Genomic DNA, 17,858 nt, shown 5'->3' on the forward strand with positions numbered 1-17,858 from the left:
TGCAAAGGTCAATCCAGAACTTTTATTTTTGTTTTCTTGAATAATTTCAGAGTTGAGAGCTATATGAAGATAAACAGTGCTAATAAGCCTACCAGCAGATAGTATCATTGTACTTTGTAGATGTTTTGATACATGGCTGCATTTATTCAATTTCAATCACATGAATGTCTCCAGTCCCTGAACTGCTAAAACACCCCCACATCATGATCAAACCACCTCCACGTTTACTGTAGGTACAAGGCTTTCTTCATTGAAGGCTTTCCCTTTTTTTTCTAAACATACTGCAATCCATTTTTGGTGAAAATTTATATTTAACCTCATTGGATCAGACAATTTTTTTGAAGAATGCTTCAGATTCCTGTTCATATTTATTTTGTTTTATGAATTTTCATTAAAAGTATTTTGCGGCGAGGTCTACGTGCACACAACTCTTCTGTGCTCAGGTGCCTTTGTATAGCTCTTTCATGCACTGTTATGCATGATGGTTCTAAATCTTTAAGTCCATGGCTGTTAATCTTTGATTTTTCATTGACAATTATCCTGCCTACTGCACCTGTAATTTTCTTTGGGTGTCCAATTCTTTCAAGTGTTTCAGTAGATTTTGGTATTCCATTTTCTTGGATACTGTTCTACAGCCCTTCCTTTGTTGTAATTTGCTATGAGTGCTTTTCTCAAACGGGAATCCAACAGCTTTCTCCTGACCTTCATCTACTGTGTTTCCAACATTTTCTTTTTAAACTTATGTTGGAAATAATTACCTCTTTTTCTGGCTATTGACTTTATAATGCAGCTTAGTTACTGTGTACTGGTTCACTATCAATGAATATGTATTTTAATTAGTACTACTAAATTTTTAAAGACTTTTAATGTAAAGAACAAGTGTTTTTTTTTTTTTTTTTTTTTTTTTATAAAGATTGTTTATTAAACTAGAAATTATGTCTTTCACGTGGTCACCAGTACAAGTAACTTAACAGAATTACAAATAGAACTTATCTTATATTAATCCCACGGGAAGGGAACCTTACTCTTTGTCTGTTACGTGTGTGTGTGTGTGTGTGTGTGTGTGTGTGTATATATATATATATATATATCTATATATACACACACACACACACACACACACACACACACACACACACACACACACACACAGAGCTCTGGAAAAAATTAAAGAGACCACTGCAAAATTATCAGTTTTAACTATTTATAGGTATGTGTTTGGGTAAAATGAACATTTTTGTTTTATTCTATAAACTACTGACAACATTTCTCCCAAATTCCAAATAAAAATATTGTCATTTAGAGCATGTATTTGCAGAAAATGACAACTGGTCAAAATAACAAAAAAGATGCAGTGTTGTCAGACCTCGAATAATGCAAAGAAAATAAGTTCATATTCATTTTTAAACAACACAATACTAACGTTTTAACTTAGGAAGAGTTCAGAAATCAATATTTGGTGGAATAACCCTGATTTTCAATCACAGCTTTCATGCGTCTTGGCATGCTCTCCACCAGTCTTTCACATTGATGTTGGGTGACTTTATGCTACTCCTGGTGCAAAAATTCAAGCAGCTCAGCTTTGTTTGATGGCTTGTCACCATCCATCTTCCTCTTGATCACATTCCAGAGGTTTTCAATGGGGTTCAGGTCTGGAGATTGGGCTGGCCATGACAGGGTCTTCATCTGGTGGTCCTCCATCCACACCTTGATTGACCTGGCTGTGTGGCATGGAGCATTGGCTTGATTCATGCCAAAGCTGCCCGATTCCAGCCTTACTGAAGCACCCCCAGATCATCACTGATCCTCCACCACATTTCACAGTGGGTGCGAGACACTGTGGCTTGTAGGCCTCTCCAGGTCTCCGTCTAACCATTAGACGACCAGGTGTTGGGCAAAGCTGAAAATTTGACTTATCTGGGGGTGCTTCAGCAAGGCTGGAATCGGGCAGATTTGTCTTTGTGAAGGACGCATGAATCAAGCCAAGTACAAGGTTGTCCTGGAAGAAAACTTGCTTCCTTCTGCTCTGCCAATGTTCCCCAACTCTGAGGACTGGTTTTTCCAGCAGGACAATGCTCCATGCCACAGAGCCAGGTCAATCAAGGTGTGGATGGAGGACCACCAGATCAAGATCCTGTCATGGCCAGCCCAATCTCCAAACCTGAACCCCATTGAAAACCTCTGGAATGTGATCAAGAGGAAGATGGATGGTCAAAAGCCATCAAACAAAGCTGAGCTGCTTGAATTTTTGCGCCAGGAGTGGCATAAAGTCACCCAACATCAATGTGAAAGACTGGTGGAGAGCATGCCAAGACGCATGAAAGCTGTGATTGAAAATCAGGGTTATTCCACCAAATATTGATTGCTGAACTCTTCCTAAGTTAAAACATTAGTATTGTGTTGTTTAAAAATGAATATGAACTTATTTTCTTTGCATTATTCGAAGTCTGACAACACTGCATCTTTTTTGTTATTCTGACCAGTTGTCATTTTCTGCAAATAAATGCTCTAAATGACAACATTTTTATTTGGAATTTGGGAGAAATGTTGTCAGTAGTTTATAGAATAAAAGAAAAATGTTCATTTTACCAAACACATACCTATAAATAGTAAAACCAGAGAAACTGATAATTTTGCAGTGGTCTCTTAATTTTTTCCATATATATAGCTACTGTACTATAATCAAACACATTCATAAATATATTTACCAGAAACACAATGTGACACAAGTTTAATATACAAAAGAGTTAGCCTAACGTTGGTCTATAAGATGTAGAATTAAATGTAGGGCTCCTTTTTGGAAATCACAGAGAATTTGCTGTAATAATAACAATAATAATAATAATAATAATAATAATAATAATAAATAATAATAATAATAATAATAACAACACTCAACAACTATCTGTGAATATGACCACCTGCTTGTTTCTTCTAAAAATTCACTGTTTCCTGTGCTGTCAGTCGGAACACCACAAAACACTAAATGTCAATGGAATATTGTGTTATATGTTTATAATTTTACTGTACAGCTTTGCTTTCAGGGATCAGGTTGGTTTCATCTAAACTCTACATATTACTGCTTTGGCAAGTGTAAATTTACCCCAGCCATTTTGTGTGCCGTACTCTGTACCTACATAAGCCAGCGACATGGGGCCCTGGTTTTGCTCAGGAATTCCAGTAATGTGAAATGTAAGCAAAGTACTTCCTAATCACTGAAAACATCCACTAAAACACAGTCGTAAATGATGAATGACACAACAATAAAAAAGCTTACAGACAATGTATGTAGGGTGCATGCCTGCCCAGTTCTTGAGTGTATATGGATTCTTAGTCTTCATCGTTAAAGGCTTGCAGTATTTGGTAAGTAAGCATTTTAACTATGCATACAAAAACTGGATTCCAGGCCATCATATCTTAAAATTGTTTTTTTAAATTTATCAATCAGCATTGTTTCTATTCAAAGCTACAGGCAGTATGCTCATTGATGCACTAGGTGGGTTAAAAGATCTCAGCGTATGCAGGCCTTTGTCAAGAAAAGGATAAGTGCAAGAAAAAATGCTATACATCCTTTTTTCATATTTCATAGATATATAGATAGATAGATAGATTTGTAGGACTTTTTAGCATGCTTCTGCTCCCTTAACTGACACTAGTGCAAACACAACACAATTATTTATTTAACAACGCAAATCCAGAAATTTGCTACTCCTCACCAAAATGCTCCAGTCCCCCAAGCAAACACCATATCAGTTAACGCCCCCCCCCCACCCCACCCCACCCCAAGAATAATTCCACATCTCAACCAGGTCAGGCCAAAAAGGGTCATATCCACGTTGATGTTCTTATTATCCACTTCACATCCACTGTCAAATTATTCCATTTCATCTCATATATCCATATTAAAATATGATGTTTGATTGCATTGCCACATACCCAGAATTGTGTGCCTAGTGTGCAACCATACTGTTGAGATGGTACTTTTCTGCAGGCTCCTCTGCTATTTTGGCTGCTATCTTTCTGTAGCTCAGACTGCATTGTTCATGAGCTTCATTCTGCCTCAAACCAGTTTCAGCCAGTTCTGGTCACCCCACAAAAAGCCAATGGAAACCTGTGCTGAAACACAGCCATGTACATACACTGCCCACCTTATAAAAAGACTGAGAAAGATCACCCATCTTGCTAAATATTTTATAACATTCTCCCCTAAAATTATATCCAAATAGCACATTGACACGCCTTTGAAAATACAGAATTTCTACTTTTCTGTTTAGCAATCGTCTGCTTCAACATCACTGCTTACTGTAGTTCCAGTCACAGTGAAAATGAAGGCCTAAACAACCACAATTGAATACTGTTATTTGTTTCAGTACCAAGCTTAGTTTGCCAGTCTGCAAGACAAGGCCTGTTTAGCAGCACGATACGCCCAAACACATAAGCAAAGCATTTTGTTTTTAGCAATTAAAAAATACAGTGAAATACATACAGGCATTGTGTACGGTTTACAGAATATGAATAAAAAACACTAGAATTCACTGCAAGCATGAACAAAATGCAGTACATTCATTTAGCAAGTCAAATCAAGACTTTGTTGTCTGACCAAAGAAATGAAAAAAGCTGATTTGAAATGGAATCCTTACAGTATATATAAAATCATGCTCTACCTTCCAGTTTTCTGACTGTGCCCCTGTGGTTTGAAACATGCTGGTCTGTTTTATTTTTCAGGGTTGACTCTTCTACACACCTCTTGGTTCTAGAGCCCCTTTTTCCCAGGGAAAGATGTGTCAGTTAACATCAGCTGCCACACAACAATCCCCCTGGCCCTCAGGCAATTGGGCCTCTTGTCTGTGGCGAATGAGAAAAAAAAAAAAAAAAAAAAAAAAATGAATCACAAAAAAGGTAGGGGCTGAAGGAAGTTCTACCATACCCACATAATCACTTGTGCAATGCACTAAAAAGATCTTCCATGAAAGCTATGCCAGTTTCAACAGTGCCGCACATTCCCTTCTGTGCATCTTCTACTTGCCTGCATTTTTTAAACACTGATCTTGTTTGCCGATGTGATTTCTTTGCAGAGCCTGAATGGTTAATAGAAAAGGGGGCAGTGTTACACTGCAGAATTAGGCCATTGTCTACGTGTGAGCTGAAGGGTGAGATGTCTTTCCTGGCAATGGAGTCACAGCATTTCTGCTGCTAGGCTTAACCAAAAGACAAAAATAAAAAAAAGGAACATGGGAAACTTGAGAAGGGAAGTAACAATAAACTGGGTTGAGGAAAGGAAACCTTAAGACTATTTGCTTATGTCGGGTTTAATGGCTGTCTGTTTACTGAACCAAATCTCCTTCATGGTACTACACAAGCTTGGTATAAAGTTGGTAAAAAAATATATACTGCAATTTGAAAAGGTGGGGTAACATTATAATTATTTAAGTACAAGTTGGCAACAGTGATAAGGTAATGCAGCTTTTTTGTTTAAATTATTGAGGGAGGGAAACATCTCTTTCAGTTGTGCTTAGGCTGCTTCTACAATACTACAGACACACACAGATCAGAAGCAACATATTTATCTGTAAGATTATACTAGATAAATGTACTGGAATACACTTTAGCCTTGTCGCTTTGTAGTCAGAAAATGCAGTCTGTTTAAATATAGCTAGCAAGGCCATCAAATGGACGAGAAGCATTTGAGTTGAAATATTTTCCCCTGTCTTTTTTTGGAAACCCTTTAGGAGTTTTAAAGGTTGTATGACTCAGCCACAGGTGCACTTATACTGTACAAAAAACAACAAAGAAAAAGTCATTCACATTGGTCTAAAAAATAATAGGAGACAGGACCTTCTACAGATATGAGAGGTATTATTTCAGCAGCCTCTGGTGATAACTAACTTTATCTAACATTCAGCTTATTGAGACGTGTTTGTCCATCTCCTGCATTTCCCCAGTAAAAAAAAAAAAAAAAGAGGAATACAGCACCTATCTCCCCTCCAGCTATAGTCCTGAGGTTGTCACCCAACAAACAAAGCCAGACTCCAATTGAGCACTGTAGACTCACATCAAGCCTGTCACTGCCACCGCCACCTAGGTATTCACTGTATCAAATCTCTAAATCCCCAAAAAATCACTACAGTAAGACAAGACATTTGGTCGGGTACAACATGAATATTCTTCACATACTAAATGTTATTCAGACAATTTGTTTCAGAAAAACACATTATGTAGACCTAGAAATCAATCTTTAACAAAAAAGCTGTTGGCTCATCACTGATCAACAAGGGTTAAAGCTATACTACCTTTTATGACTTTTGGTCAGTTAAACTTGACCACAAGATTTACTGACTAGGATGCCAATTCTGTTTCCAACACCTTAGGAGCATCAAGAGTGACTGTTCCATGGTCTACTTGCAGAGAGTTAAGTTATTTTTAGATATTGTCTCTGGCTTTATATCTGTAAGCAACAGAACCCTCAGTAGGGGACATAAGTGCCTGGGAGTTGACCGTGTCCGGAAGGTACAAGTGAAACTTCCAGATTGGTGGACGAAAGCTTTCTAAGGATCTTTCATACAGCTTTATGTGACATGGTATTAGGCAGAACACCACAAACAAGATTTCTAGATCTCAAGGATGCAAAATATTGCAAAAAAAAAGCATCACTGTTTTTATAATGCCCACCATTTGTTTTCTTTTAGAAAAACATATTCACATGTAGGAAAAGGCCAAGAAATAACTTCATTTTGTCAGCAATATTCCATTAAAAGCCATACGACCATTAATGCAGGTTTATACAGGTTGATATAAAATTGAACACAATGAGACAATGGCTGGGTTTACATGCATGTGAAAATCAACTCTAGAGTCATAACTGTGAACGTCCTTTGGTCAGCGTGACTTTAAGGGCAGGGTCAATCACTTTCTCTTGTTAAAAATAGTTGTATAAACCCAAGTAAACCGGAGCAGGAATCGTGCTTGTGTCTCACGAGATTTGAGCAGTCAAGATCCCGTTTAACTAGTGGAATCTCACGTTATTCCTCTGCAAAGCCCTACAAACCACACGCACAAGAAAGAACGCAAACGACACTGCAAATTAAACCTCTCGTATAGCCTATTATTAATGTTTGTATAAATGCATGTTGTTAAGCACAACTAACCAAACTTTCAGCCTTTTATTATTATTATTATTAGTAGTAGTAGTAGTAATATTTTCTTTCTACAATTCTTTTAAGATGTCCCAGGAACAAGAGCTCAACCTCTTCTTCCAACGCATAGAACTGGAATGAATTGTTAGCATCAATTGGCACATTGTGCAATAAGTTATGGATATAGTTAACAAACATCATCAATGTACCATATCACTTTAAATAAAGACTTTTGGTTGAATGTTTATAATATAACAGGACATCCATGTTTCATTATAATGTGTGTGTGTGTGTGTGTGTGTTTAGCGGATTTTGCACCTGGCACTTCTACTGCAGCTGCAGACCAGCAGTCACTGGCTTCTCAGAGCAGAGGCAGGGTTTAGGGACCGGCAGATGTGCACAGGAACATTGGGATGCTCAGCCTGGTACTCCGCCTATAAAACTGCCAGTGCATGAAGCTGCTCAGGATATGTGTTTTTACATATCCCCCTCTTCTCAATCTTATATTCATATAGGCTCATATAGTTTTTTTTTTAATGTTTTTATTGTATTGTAGTGTAACCCCCCCCATGTTCCCACATTTTCCACATCCATTTATAACTACTTTAATTAAACTTTTAGATGTTATGCATATCTATTTTTTAAGTAGTGAAACTTGTACTTAGCAGAAGTTTTATTTTATATACTTTTTTACGTGTGTGTGTCTGTGTCTGTGTGTGTGTTGGAAAGGTAACGAGACACAAACAAGTAATGTGTGACAATTCAGAATGTGCGCAACAAGTTAATTCTTTTCTCTTAATTTTTTTAAAATCTTCATGATAGTCAGAGTCGTTCTTTTCCTAATTACTAGGCAGAAACTGACATTTAAATATCCTCGCCCCTAAATTACTATGAACTCAGTAATCTGCACTGGTACGGACAACTTTTTTTTTACCTAAATCAGAACAGCATAGCAATGCATTTCCTGAAAAGTATGTCAAACACGTTGTGAAAAAAACTGTCATGACTTGTGCATGTAAATGCCGTCAATGTGAAAGGTATAATAAATATAACACATTTTACAAAAAGCATGTGCTCCTGCAAACCTAAAACCTACTGGTGATATGGAACTGCATCACTGTAATACAAAAAAGTCATAAAGGCTGGTATATGGTAAAGAAATGTATTTCAAGAATCAAGTAATGGATAAAACAATGAAAGTGAAAGAAGTAATGCAGCACTGTAACATTTTGGAAGCATACCAGTATGCAGTTTAACACAGTAAATCCAACATTTGGCTTGGAAGGTTGCATCATTCCAGTTGTGCGGACAGATTTAATTGCTTATTACATTTTCCAAAAAGTCGTGTGCTTGTGTGTATCTTATGTTAACTTTTCCCAAAAGAATGGCTGCATCGCAGATGGAGAAATCCATTATAAAAAAAAGAAATAAATCTCAGTGAAAATAAATATATATTTAAATACGACTTTGCCATAATTTCCACCTGACGAACCAGTGCCAGTGATAAAGTGTAGAGAATGTAGCTGGACTCTAGGGCAACAACCTTTCTAGCCACAGAATTTACTTACATTTCAGTCATTATAGTGGATATAGTGCTTGAAATAGGGCGGCACTCACCAGTACACAGTATTGGCACTTCTCAATTTCAAACATTTGAGTGCCGGCACTTCTCAATTCAAAAGACTTGTTTACTATCACCTTGTTTTTAATCCAAAATGTAGTGCTATAATATGAGAGCCGGTTTTAGCTATCACCGCTGGAAATCATCACAAGCAAAGGCTTGAGTACCACCCCCTTTTCTATCCAAACTAGCAAGCGGTTGACTTCAGACAGACTACAGCTCCCAGAGTGCATTGCAACCAGCGAAGGGAACTTTCTCAATAGCACAGCTTGTAGACTTGCTTCAGTTAAAATGTAGAACGATTGTGTTGAGTAGCGCATTAGACATGAGTCTGTTAACATGGATAAAGGGTGGTGGTACAGAAAGAAAGATTCTGGAAGAGGGCTCAGAAGAGCTGATTCTCACCCTGACTAGAAAAGGATTTCGTGAATACAAGGAATACAAAGCTACCTGTATCCCTAGTGCCTTAGAACCACTACTAAAGTGATCAGAACTATCACTACGTCAACAAGTGAATGTGAAGCGTTTTCAGCTGCATAAATTATATTTTGACTTAAAAATGAAATGCTCTAGCTGTCAGACATCTATCCAGACTTGTATTTTTAAAGTGCGTGCCAGTCCCTGTCCCTATGGATATCATTTTATTGGCATTATTTGCAGAGTACTTATTTTTATGATTCAGTTTTAAACTTTTTATTGGCTGCAAATGATTAAGATACTCACAATATGAATAAAAGAATATCCGTATCACCTCGTAATCCACCCCATACAAACCACTACATCCCATCAAAAGGCTTCAGTACACTTGAATTGCCTAATAAAGAAAACATACAGAAGTACACTATTATGAAAACAACAAACAAGTGGTCTCATTTCATTGGTTCTTTTTTTTTTTTATTAGCGTCACCTACAAGAATCAAGAATAACAAAAAACATCTTTAGTTGGGCCATGCTTATCTCATAAGGTCTAACTCAATGACGTCTGCAACAACACTTGGTAAGCACTTATGTGTGGATGTCAATTTTATAAATAAAGTACATTGTTCTTCAAGGAAAGTAAAACATGGTTTAAATTGATAAAATGGCACACCCTGGGGTAATATTAAATCAGCACTGTACTCACCAGGCTCTTTCTATCCACACACAGACTTGGTAACAACACTGATAGTTTCCTTGCAGTCCAATCTAGACACTTACAGGTAAATAAAAAACCTAAAAATAAAAGTCACATAAACATAACTGAGTACATTATATTTACATGGACTCTTTTTAATGTCATCAATTGTAATTTCAATTTTGCTAGTTTAAAATAAAATAAAAAATAAAAAGTATAGTTGTTTTAAATATGTATTCACGGCCAAATAACCCACGGGCAGCCACAGAGTGGGCCACTTGCAATACCTCTGCTTCCCCTGCCCGCCCAAAAAATGTGTTACAGCATGGCACAAGGCATACTGTCAATAAATAAAAAAATAAAATAAAAAAAAAAAAAAAAAACTGCTCAAGCTGGTTGAAAACAAACCAAAAAGGAAAACATGAGTAACAATTGTGATAGTATGCATTTGTAACCTTCAAATAAATTAGTAAAATAATACAGCATCTGTGTTGTAGCTATTAAGAGACAAATTAGTTTAGTTTAACATTCCAACATGTTGTAAGTGAAACGAAACTCAAAATGACTCCTAACGATGACAGACTTTATTGTACAGATGAAAGACAAATTCAGAGCTCGCTTTGACAACTTCAACATCCCCAGGTATGTATCGTTTTTGTCTGTGATCCGTCTTCAATCAACCTCTATGGTGATTTTCACCCCATGCAAAGCAAGTGCTTCCTGCAATCGATAAAGCAGCAACTAGAGCTAATAGTATATCTGCAGGCATCATCGTTGCTGAAAACCGAATTCATTAACAAAGCAAATCTGGAATCATTCTGGTCCGCCTATATATGTCCAGACAACTACTGCTGGCTCTGTCTGTGCTTTCCATGTTTGATTTACTTACACATGCAAAGCAGCTTATTCCACAATGGATATTAAAAACAGATGCACGAAACAGGTTGACACAAGAATCTTTGGAGGACTGCCCACGTATCACAGTCACGTCTATCACACCTGATGTTCTAAAGCTGATCACACAACGAAAGTGCCATTTTTCTCATTAAATTTGTCGTAATGCAATGAAGCATTTAAAATAAAAATGTATGCTACTTTTGAATTCTGTTTGACGTTATTCTGCGTTCCTGTCCATGTAGGAAAGTGGCATTTTCTATTGAATTTGTCATAACGCAATGAAGTATTAAAAAAAATGTATGCTACTTTTGAATTGAGTTTTATGTTATTCTGCGTTCCTGTCTGTTGGAAAGTGCCCTTTCCCATTGAATCTGTCATAATGCAATGAAGCATTTGAGAAAAAAAAAAAATGGATTCCAGTACCAAAGCAAAGCATAAATGTATCATGACAATCCGTAAGCACTGGACTTTGAAATTGATATTGATACTGATATTGATAAGACTTAATTTTCTGCTTACTCGCAAGAAAAATATGAAGGTCACACTTAGAATCCCCCATGACAGACCCCTTCCAGTAACATAAATAAATACATTAATTAATTAAGTTCCGCACTCACTCAGCCCTTGATGCAGCCCTGCAAGGAAGCATCTGTGGGCCACACAACACCTGTCCGTGGGTCGCCATTTGCCGACCATTGGTCTACAGTGCACTATGGATTAGCAAGGCCTTACTGCAGGTCATTAGAAAAAAAATAAGTTACACAGTTCCAAACCTGACTGATGGAAATGCTACCACTGAATTGCAGGTGTTGACAGTGCTGATGGAGTCCTCTCCCTGGATGGTGAATTTAGAGGAGTAACACAAAGGCAGCCGAGACCTCAGCACCAGCTTTAGCCATGTATGTATTTGCATATTTCATTCAGTATCTGAATTAAAAAATAAAAAAAATACATTGAAAATAAATTACAGTTATATAATATGTAACTATAACCTAATATGAAAAGGTAACATACAAACAGTAGCTTTTTCAACATAGTGAATAATAAAATACTGCGTTAGCTACCTAGATATCAAATACAGCTTACTCTGCCCACCCGCAAAGATGAATGTGGCAGTCACGTGACATCGTTGCTATGCAGTTGCAATTAATGCTGTCATCAAGCTAACCCTTTCTCTAAATAAACATCACTTTATTTACATTTCACACTTACAGTATGGAAAATTCCTTGAGAGACACATGTCATTGGTATTTAAAACGCTACATAGTTTCCCTTTTTCCTTAGTGTTCTCTGCTACCCATCAGCCACTTCGTTGTGCTGACTGAAAAGTCAATATAACCACCGTTACATCGTTTTTTACTGTCATATCTAACGTATTGTTTTCCATTTCCCTAATACTTTTCCATGTTTTATATTAAACAAAACAGATTCCCCATCGTTTTAAGTCATTAAACGTATTCCACACATAGTACTTATTTTCATACCCATCAGCCATCGCGGCATGTAGACAGCTGCTCTGGTACAGCCTTTTCTTTGTGATTTCACTCAAAGTTGAATAAGCTCTTCATTTTACATCTGATGTGGAGACTGGATACGAGCTTGAGGTTTTTCAGCTGAATTAAACACACAGCAGCAGCAGCAGCAGCAGCAGCTAATAGTTTAATCGTTATTGTTAAATTCAAAATTGTACTACTGCTAGTCTACTGTATTCCGTGGTGTAAATTCTGCTTCTTTGACATGCTTACCCATCAGTCTCCGCGGTCCTAGCTGCAGCCCAATGTTACGCAGATTTTTTTTTTTTTTAATTCTAAGATTGCAGTTTCCCCCTTTTCTGGTACTTTGTTTCTTGAAACAAGGCTCATAAATATAATTGGAGAGGTTCGCTATATTTTAAAGTGGAAGTGGACTGACTGTATTATTACGGCGCTTGCAGCAATATTCCCACTAGTTTAATGTCATCTCCATCATTTCAATCTCAGATTGCCGTTGCTGACTGAGACCAGAGCAGTGTTACCCATCAGCCTCTGCTCTGGACCTCAGTGGCACCTAACCAAAACAAAGGTAATGACGAAATAATCACTGCAGTTATGTTTGTGGGAACATTTGTATATGTCAAAAACGTGTGTAACGGTTAATCATATTGCTACAACATGAGCATAGTTATTCCACCGGTGGAAACACGTTTTTAACATTGTGATAACGCTTCAACCCCACCCTTTCTTTCCCCTAGGAGAGAGACGTACTTAAAAACCAAAACGCCTCTAATCAGGTTCTAATCAATTAGAAACGAATGGGAGGGGCATCTGGTTGTTGCTATTAAGCAAGCAAGCAAGCAAGCAAACAAACGAAACAAGAAAGGATACACTTTTGCTATATATTTTTTACTGGTATATTTTACTATCAGTGTGAACTGTTGGCTACGGGTTGTTATTTATACCTTAGAATTTTTTTATGTATATTGTCTTACAAATATTAGGCTATTATTTGTATTTTTTTTTATTTTTATTTTTTTTTAAGTTTGCAAAATTGTTTGGGGACCACCAAGGATCCCTGAACCCCAGTTGAGAACTGATTTATACAAGAATAAAAATGCCTATATGTACTAGTCAGCAAATTATTCTGAGTTGTTGAACAGATATATAGGTACAATAGTTCTAGCATAACATTGGTACCCTAGGGCAGTACTGTAATGTAGGCTATTTGTTATAACGTAGCTTGAAAAAAAAAACAAAAAAAAACCAAAACGTATAGACGAAGGCTATTAAGTTATACGCTGGTTTTGTGAAGAAAAAATAATCATTGACATTCATCCCCCACACAGCTGAAAATTCTAAATGTGATATATTAGTAACAGGTGCCCTGACATACCCCTCGGTTCTAAAAATCTCAATAGTTTGTGCTATAGTATGTCCAGACCAATCATATTGAGTAGGTGGTTCTTTAGGCTTACAGTTGTACAAATGCTTTCTCCCAATGCTTCCTTGTTTGTACTGAACAAGTACTGTAGAAATAGTCTGAACCTCACCTCACCTCACCTGCACGGGTCAGAATTGTAACAGCAGTACCTCACACTCTGAAAACCCCAGAGTTATTATAAATAAATTAAATCAAGATACATTAACTTAAAAACTCAAATTTTATTCATAACACTCATTCATTTTAAGTTAATTGAACATTCAAATTTACTTTAGTTGTTCAAATGTAAATGGTTTAAGTAGAACCAGTGGACTAGATTCCTATGAGCCCTTGCGGGACTTGTACAATTTACTTTTGGAATTGTTTGTTGTTTATTGTGTTGTTGTTTTGTGTATGTGTGGTTGCACAAGTGTGTTCTGTTTGCTTGTTTCTTGTGCCCCCTCCTGCTCCCTTACATGTCCTCTCCTCGTGTTGTGTGGCCACCCCCGCTCGGTGGTCAGTCTGCAGATGTGACCTCCCTCCCTTCTCCCTCTGTCTGCATCTCTTCATCTGCCTAGTTCCATAAAAAAACAGCTTTTTATTCTTTGAATGAAATGAAAATGTTCTAACTAACTTGGCTATTAAAAAGTAAATCTAACAAAAAAACCAAATTAGTAACTAAACTTTATTATGTTAGTTACTTTTTTTTTTTTTTTTTTTAAGTAAACTAGGTAACCGGGTTTCACAGTTCACACAGACTGACAGCATTGCTGTTACATTTACATTTACAAACCCAGTTTGTCCAATTCTCTTCGGCAGTTACAGAAATCTGGTAGCCACCAAAACGTAGTACATTGCAGGGCTATGCATGCAAGTTCTCTTTTATGAAAACTTAATTAATATTTATGGACCTGTCTCAATTCTTTTGAGCATACAAACACAAAGTACTAGCACAAAATGAAATCAAAATCAGTTTAGAAAAATGTGGAAGTTAACCAAAATAAATAAATAAATAAAAAGACTTCACTTCCAGTGAGTTGTTTTGCAGGTAACTGTGACAACCTGAACTGGGTTCATTTGGAAATGAAGCATTTGTGTGAAGATGCAGATTTTGACAGTGTCCTGTCAAAAAACACCCACGTGTGCCCTGGTGTGCCAAGCCCAAGGCTCCATATGTCTGGTTATACCTTTATCAAAGAGTCCAAAAAAACAAAACGACACAATGACACAAATTTGGAAAGAAAAAAAAATATATATTTTTAAATGGTTCAAATATTCTCAGAATGGCAGAAGCACAAAATCTAAATATGCCTTATTTTAAACATATTTATTTAATATCAGTTATACTTGTCTTGGTTATTTGGCTGTTATGAGTCAGCCTCTGTTCACTACGTACGTGCTATTTTCTATTTAACAGTTGAAACTCTCCTCTAACAAAAAGTTAATTCAATATAGTAGTGGTGCTTTGGATATATACCCATCTAAACTTCTTATTTTGTTTTCATGCAAAGTGTTTAATAAAATAAAACATATTTTAAAAACAGATTTACATTCAAAGTGAATACGGCACCACTGAAAATAAAAATCAGCTGAATGAAATATAATCATGATCGCAATGCATGCCAGGAGCAGGATTCAACTTCATGTCTTCAGTGAAGACTGCAAACTAAACATTGAGTATCAGAAAACTTCCAGAAGTTTCTGAAAACTTCCAGAAGTTTCTGTATAATAATTACTAATTTAACTGGAATCATTACATCCACTGCAGGCAGTCTTTGCCCAAGTAAAAAACATCTCTACAAGCATGCAAAATATTACCGGTATACATTTAGCTTTTTCAGAATGTGAAAAAGAGCAACAACATTTTTTTTTTTTTTTTTTTTTTGATTAATATTTCCCCTGAGCTTCTTTGTGATGTTAGCTTGGTTAGATATGTATAGAAACATTTCAGATCATAGTGGCAATACCATAATTTTCATTAGTTCCCCTCTCACATTTCTTTGAGCTGGACCTACTGCTCTCATAATCTACATAAAGCCTTAAGAAATCATGTCAATTAGCTACTGTATAATACAATCCCAACACCCCGATATAGTTAGATTACAATATTTGTCATATTTAAAGTCAGTGACAAATAGTAGCAAACAGTTTGTTTTCTGTGTTTCATCTTGAACAATTTAAAACAGGCTGCAGCAGTGCAAAATCCAGTCCGTTATGCCCAACTGAAATCTGTGTCAGGAAGATTCACATAAATGTGTAGACTAACTGAGTGGCACAGAGGTTAACATTGATACTTTAGGATTGAGAAGTTGTGAGTCTAGTCCCCAGCCTGGCTGGAATCAACCTGGGTGTAAGTGTAAATTGAGCAGTCTGGGTCAGCCCCTTTAGGAGGGTGAGAGAAGCCAGCCCTGTACTCTCCTGCTAGAGAAGATATCGACAAGGGCTTTCCAGAGAGCAGGGAAACATGCTGTGACACAGAACTGGAAAACAGCAGGAAACAAAAAACGAAATGTAGAACCAGCATCACTAGTGTAACACAATAGGTTTCAATGTGACTGCCATTTTCAGTCTCTTTATTTATTTATTTATTTATTTATTTTTTTGTATATTTCATAATACATTATTCGTAATACATAAGACCTTTAGCAAGGTTATCTGTGAAACCAGAAGATCACCTTATGCCTGAGTGGATACAAAAATACAAAATTAAAAAAAGTGTATTCTCAACAATCAACGCCATATTAACATGAATTTCTATTTTTGAGAAGTAATTATTTTAAGAGTGTAAGGCAGCGAATAGCAATGTTTAATTAGTTAGGTGAATGACAGTCAGTGCCATACAGGAGGCAGGCGTTTTTTGTGCAATTACAGATTCTGCTGTGGCATTCTTGACAAACACCCATCATAATTATCCCAAGTTTTAAGCTGTGCTCTTTAATGGAAAGTTGTTCTTGGTGTAAAAACTGCAGATCATTTTAAAGACTACATCTGATAATTCTTAATATTGCAAGATGCTCTCCATTTAAACAAAAAAAAGTGATGTTGCAACTATAATGGACGTCTTTGTGAACAAAAACAAAAATCTGTGGTAGTATGATCTAAGGTGTATGTCTTATCAGATAAAATGGTTTGTAAACATGAATATGGAAATGTGAAAACATGTTATGTTAACATGTCACATGTTAAAAGAATGTGGCACGGAAACGGTTAATGTTCACTGGACACCACATGGACTCTATCTGCTGCTCGTCTAGTATTCTCCCAAACTTGCTACTCTCATGTTACCCCTCTGCTTCACACCGTCCACTGGCTACCTATCTCTGCTCTCATTCAATTCAAGACCCTTGTTTTTGCCTATCGCTCTCTTCACCATACTGCCCCCTCCTACCTCCAACACCTTGTGTCTTCCTGAACCTTGTCTCGCCCTCTCAGCTCCTCCTCTACAGGCCGACTGGTCATGCCTTACCTCCACTCTCCATCCTGCAGTACCTGCTTCTTCTCTTCCTTAGCCTGTGTTGGAGCCAGCTACCGGAGAACCAGGACTGCTCCGTCTCTCACTGCCTTCTGCAGCCTCCTCAAGACCCACCTGTTCAGACTGCACTTGTAGTTCTCTTGATCTACCCAGCCTAGGCACTGGACTTGCATGACCTAAACACCACATTACTGGATCCTCAGCTAATGCACTATCCTTGCACTACTACTATGTCACAGTAGATATAACTTGTTGTAATCTTTACTTGTTGCATCCTAGTTCATATTGATTTTTTTTAGCAGATTATTTGCATGAGGAGATCAAAGAGAGAAATAAAATAAAGATATGTGGGGGTGATCCACTGATGAGTCACAAAACAAAAGGTTCACTCATGGTCAGCTGAATATGTATATAAATTACACTGGCTTTAAAAAACACAACGATTTCTTCACTTTCTTTACATGGATGCAAAAGATTTATATACATATCCTTATAATCCTCTTAAACAACAAAAAAACTATAAATTAAATAAGGTTCTATATTTTTAACTTAGGCATAACTGAGGTAAATTGTCCTTTCCACTGCTAATGTATTATATGGTGGAATGTGTTGTAAGTTTATATACACTCACACATTGTTATTTTTTCTCCAGTGTAGCTCTTTTCAGTTTCTTTGTTTGCAATTCAAAGTATCAGCATTGCATTTAAGCTTGCTCTGCTGACAGCT

The 17,858-nt window shown here is 36.8% G+C and overlaps 1 protein-coding gene across 6 annotated transcripts in view; it reads right to left on the reverse strand.

Moving 5' to 3' along the window:
* The window catches only part of LOC121304632 (zinc finger protein 532-like), a 39,146-nt gene extending 26,161 nt beyond the window's left edge, over positions 1-12,985 (reverse strand). Inside the window, exons 1-4 of one of the 6 annotated variants that reach the window (XM_041235875.1) lie at positions 12,250-12,982; positions 11,539-11,692; positions 9,878-9,966; positions 9,478-9,568 (exon numbers count right to left, since the gene is read on the reverse strand). In XM_041235875.1, coding sequence (XP_041091809.1) covers positions 9,478-9,541 — 64 coding nt within the window. In that variant the 5' untranslated portion in view covers positions 9,542-9,568; positions 9,878-9,966; positions 11,539-11,692; positions 12,250-12,982. Of the gene's footprint in view, positions 1-4,664; positions 4,846-9,477; positions 9,569-9,877; positions 9,967-11,538; positions 11,693-12,249 lie in introns of those variants that run through there. The other 5 variants (XM_041235920.1, XM_041235885.1, XM_041235904.1 and 2 more) reach the window with 5 other exon arrangements.
* Between the last annotated feature and the right edge of the window lie 4,873 nt (positions 12,986-17,858).

The sequence above is a fragment of the Polyodon spathula genome, chromosome 2 (genome assembly GCF_017654505.1).
Source record: "Polyodon spathula isolate WHYD16114869_AA chromosome 2, ASM1765450v1, whole genome shotgun sequence".
NCBI lineage: Eukaryota > Metazoa > Chordata > Actinopteri > Acipenseriformes > Polyodontidae > Polyodon > Polyodon spathula.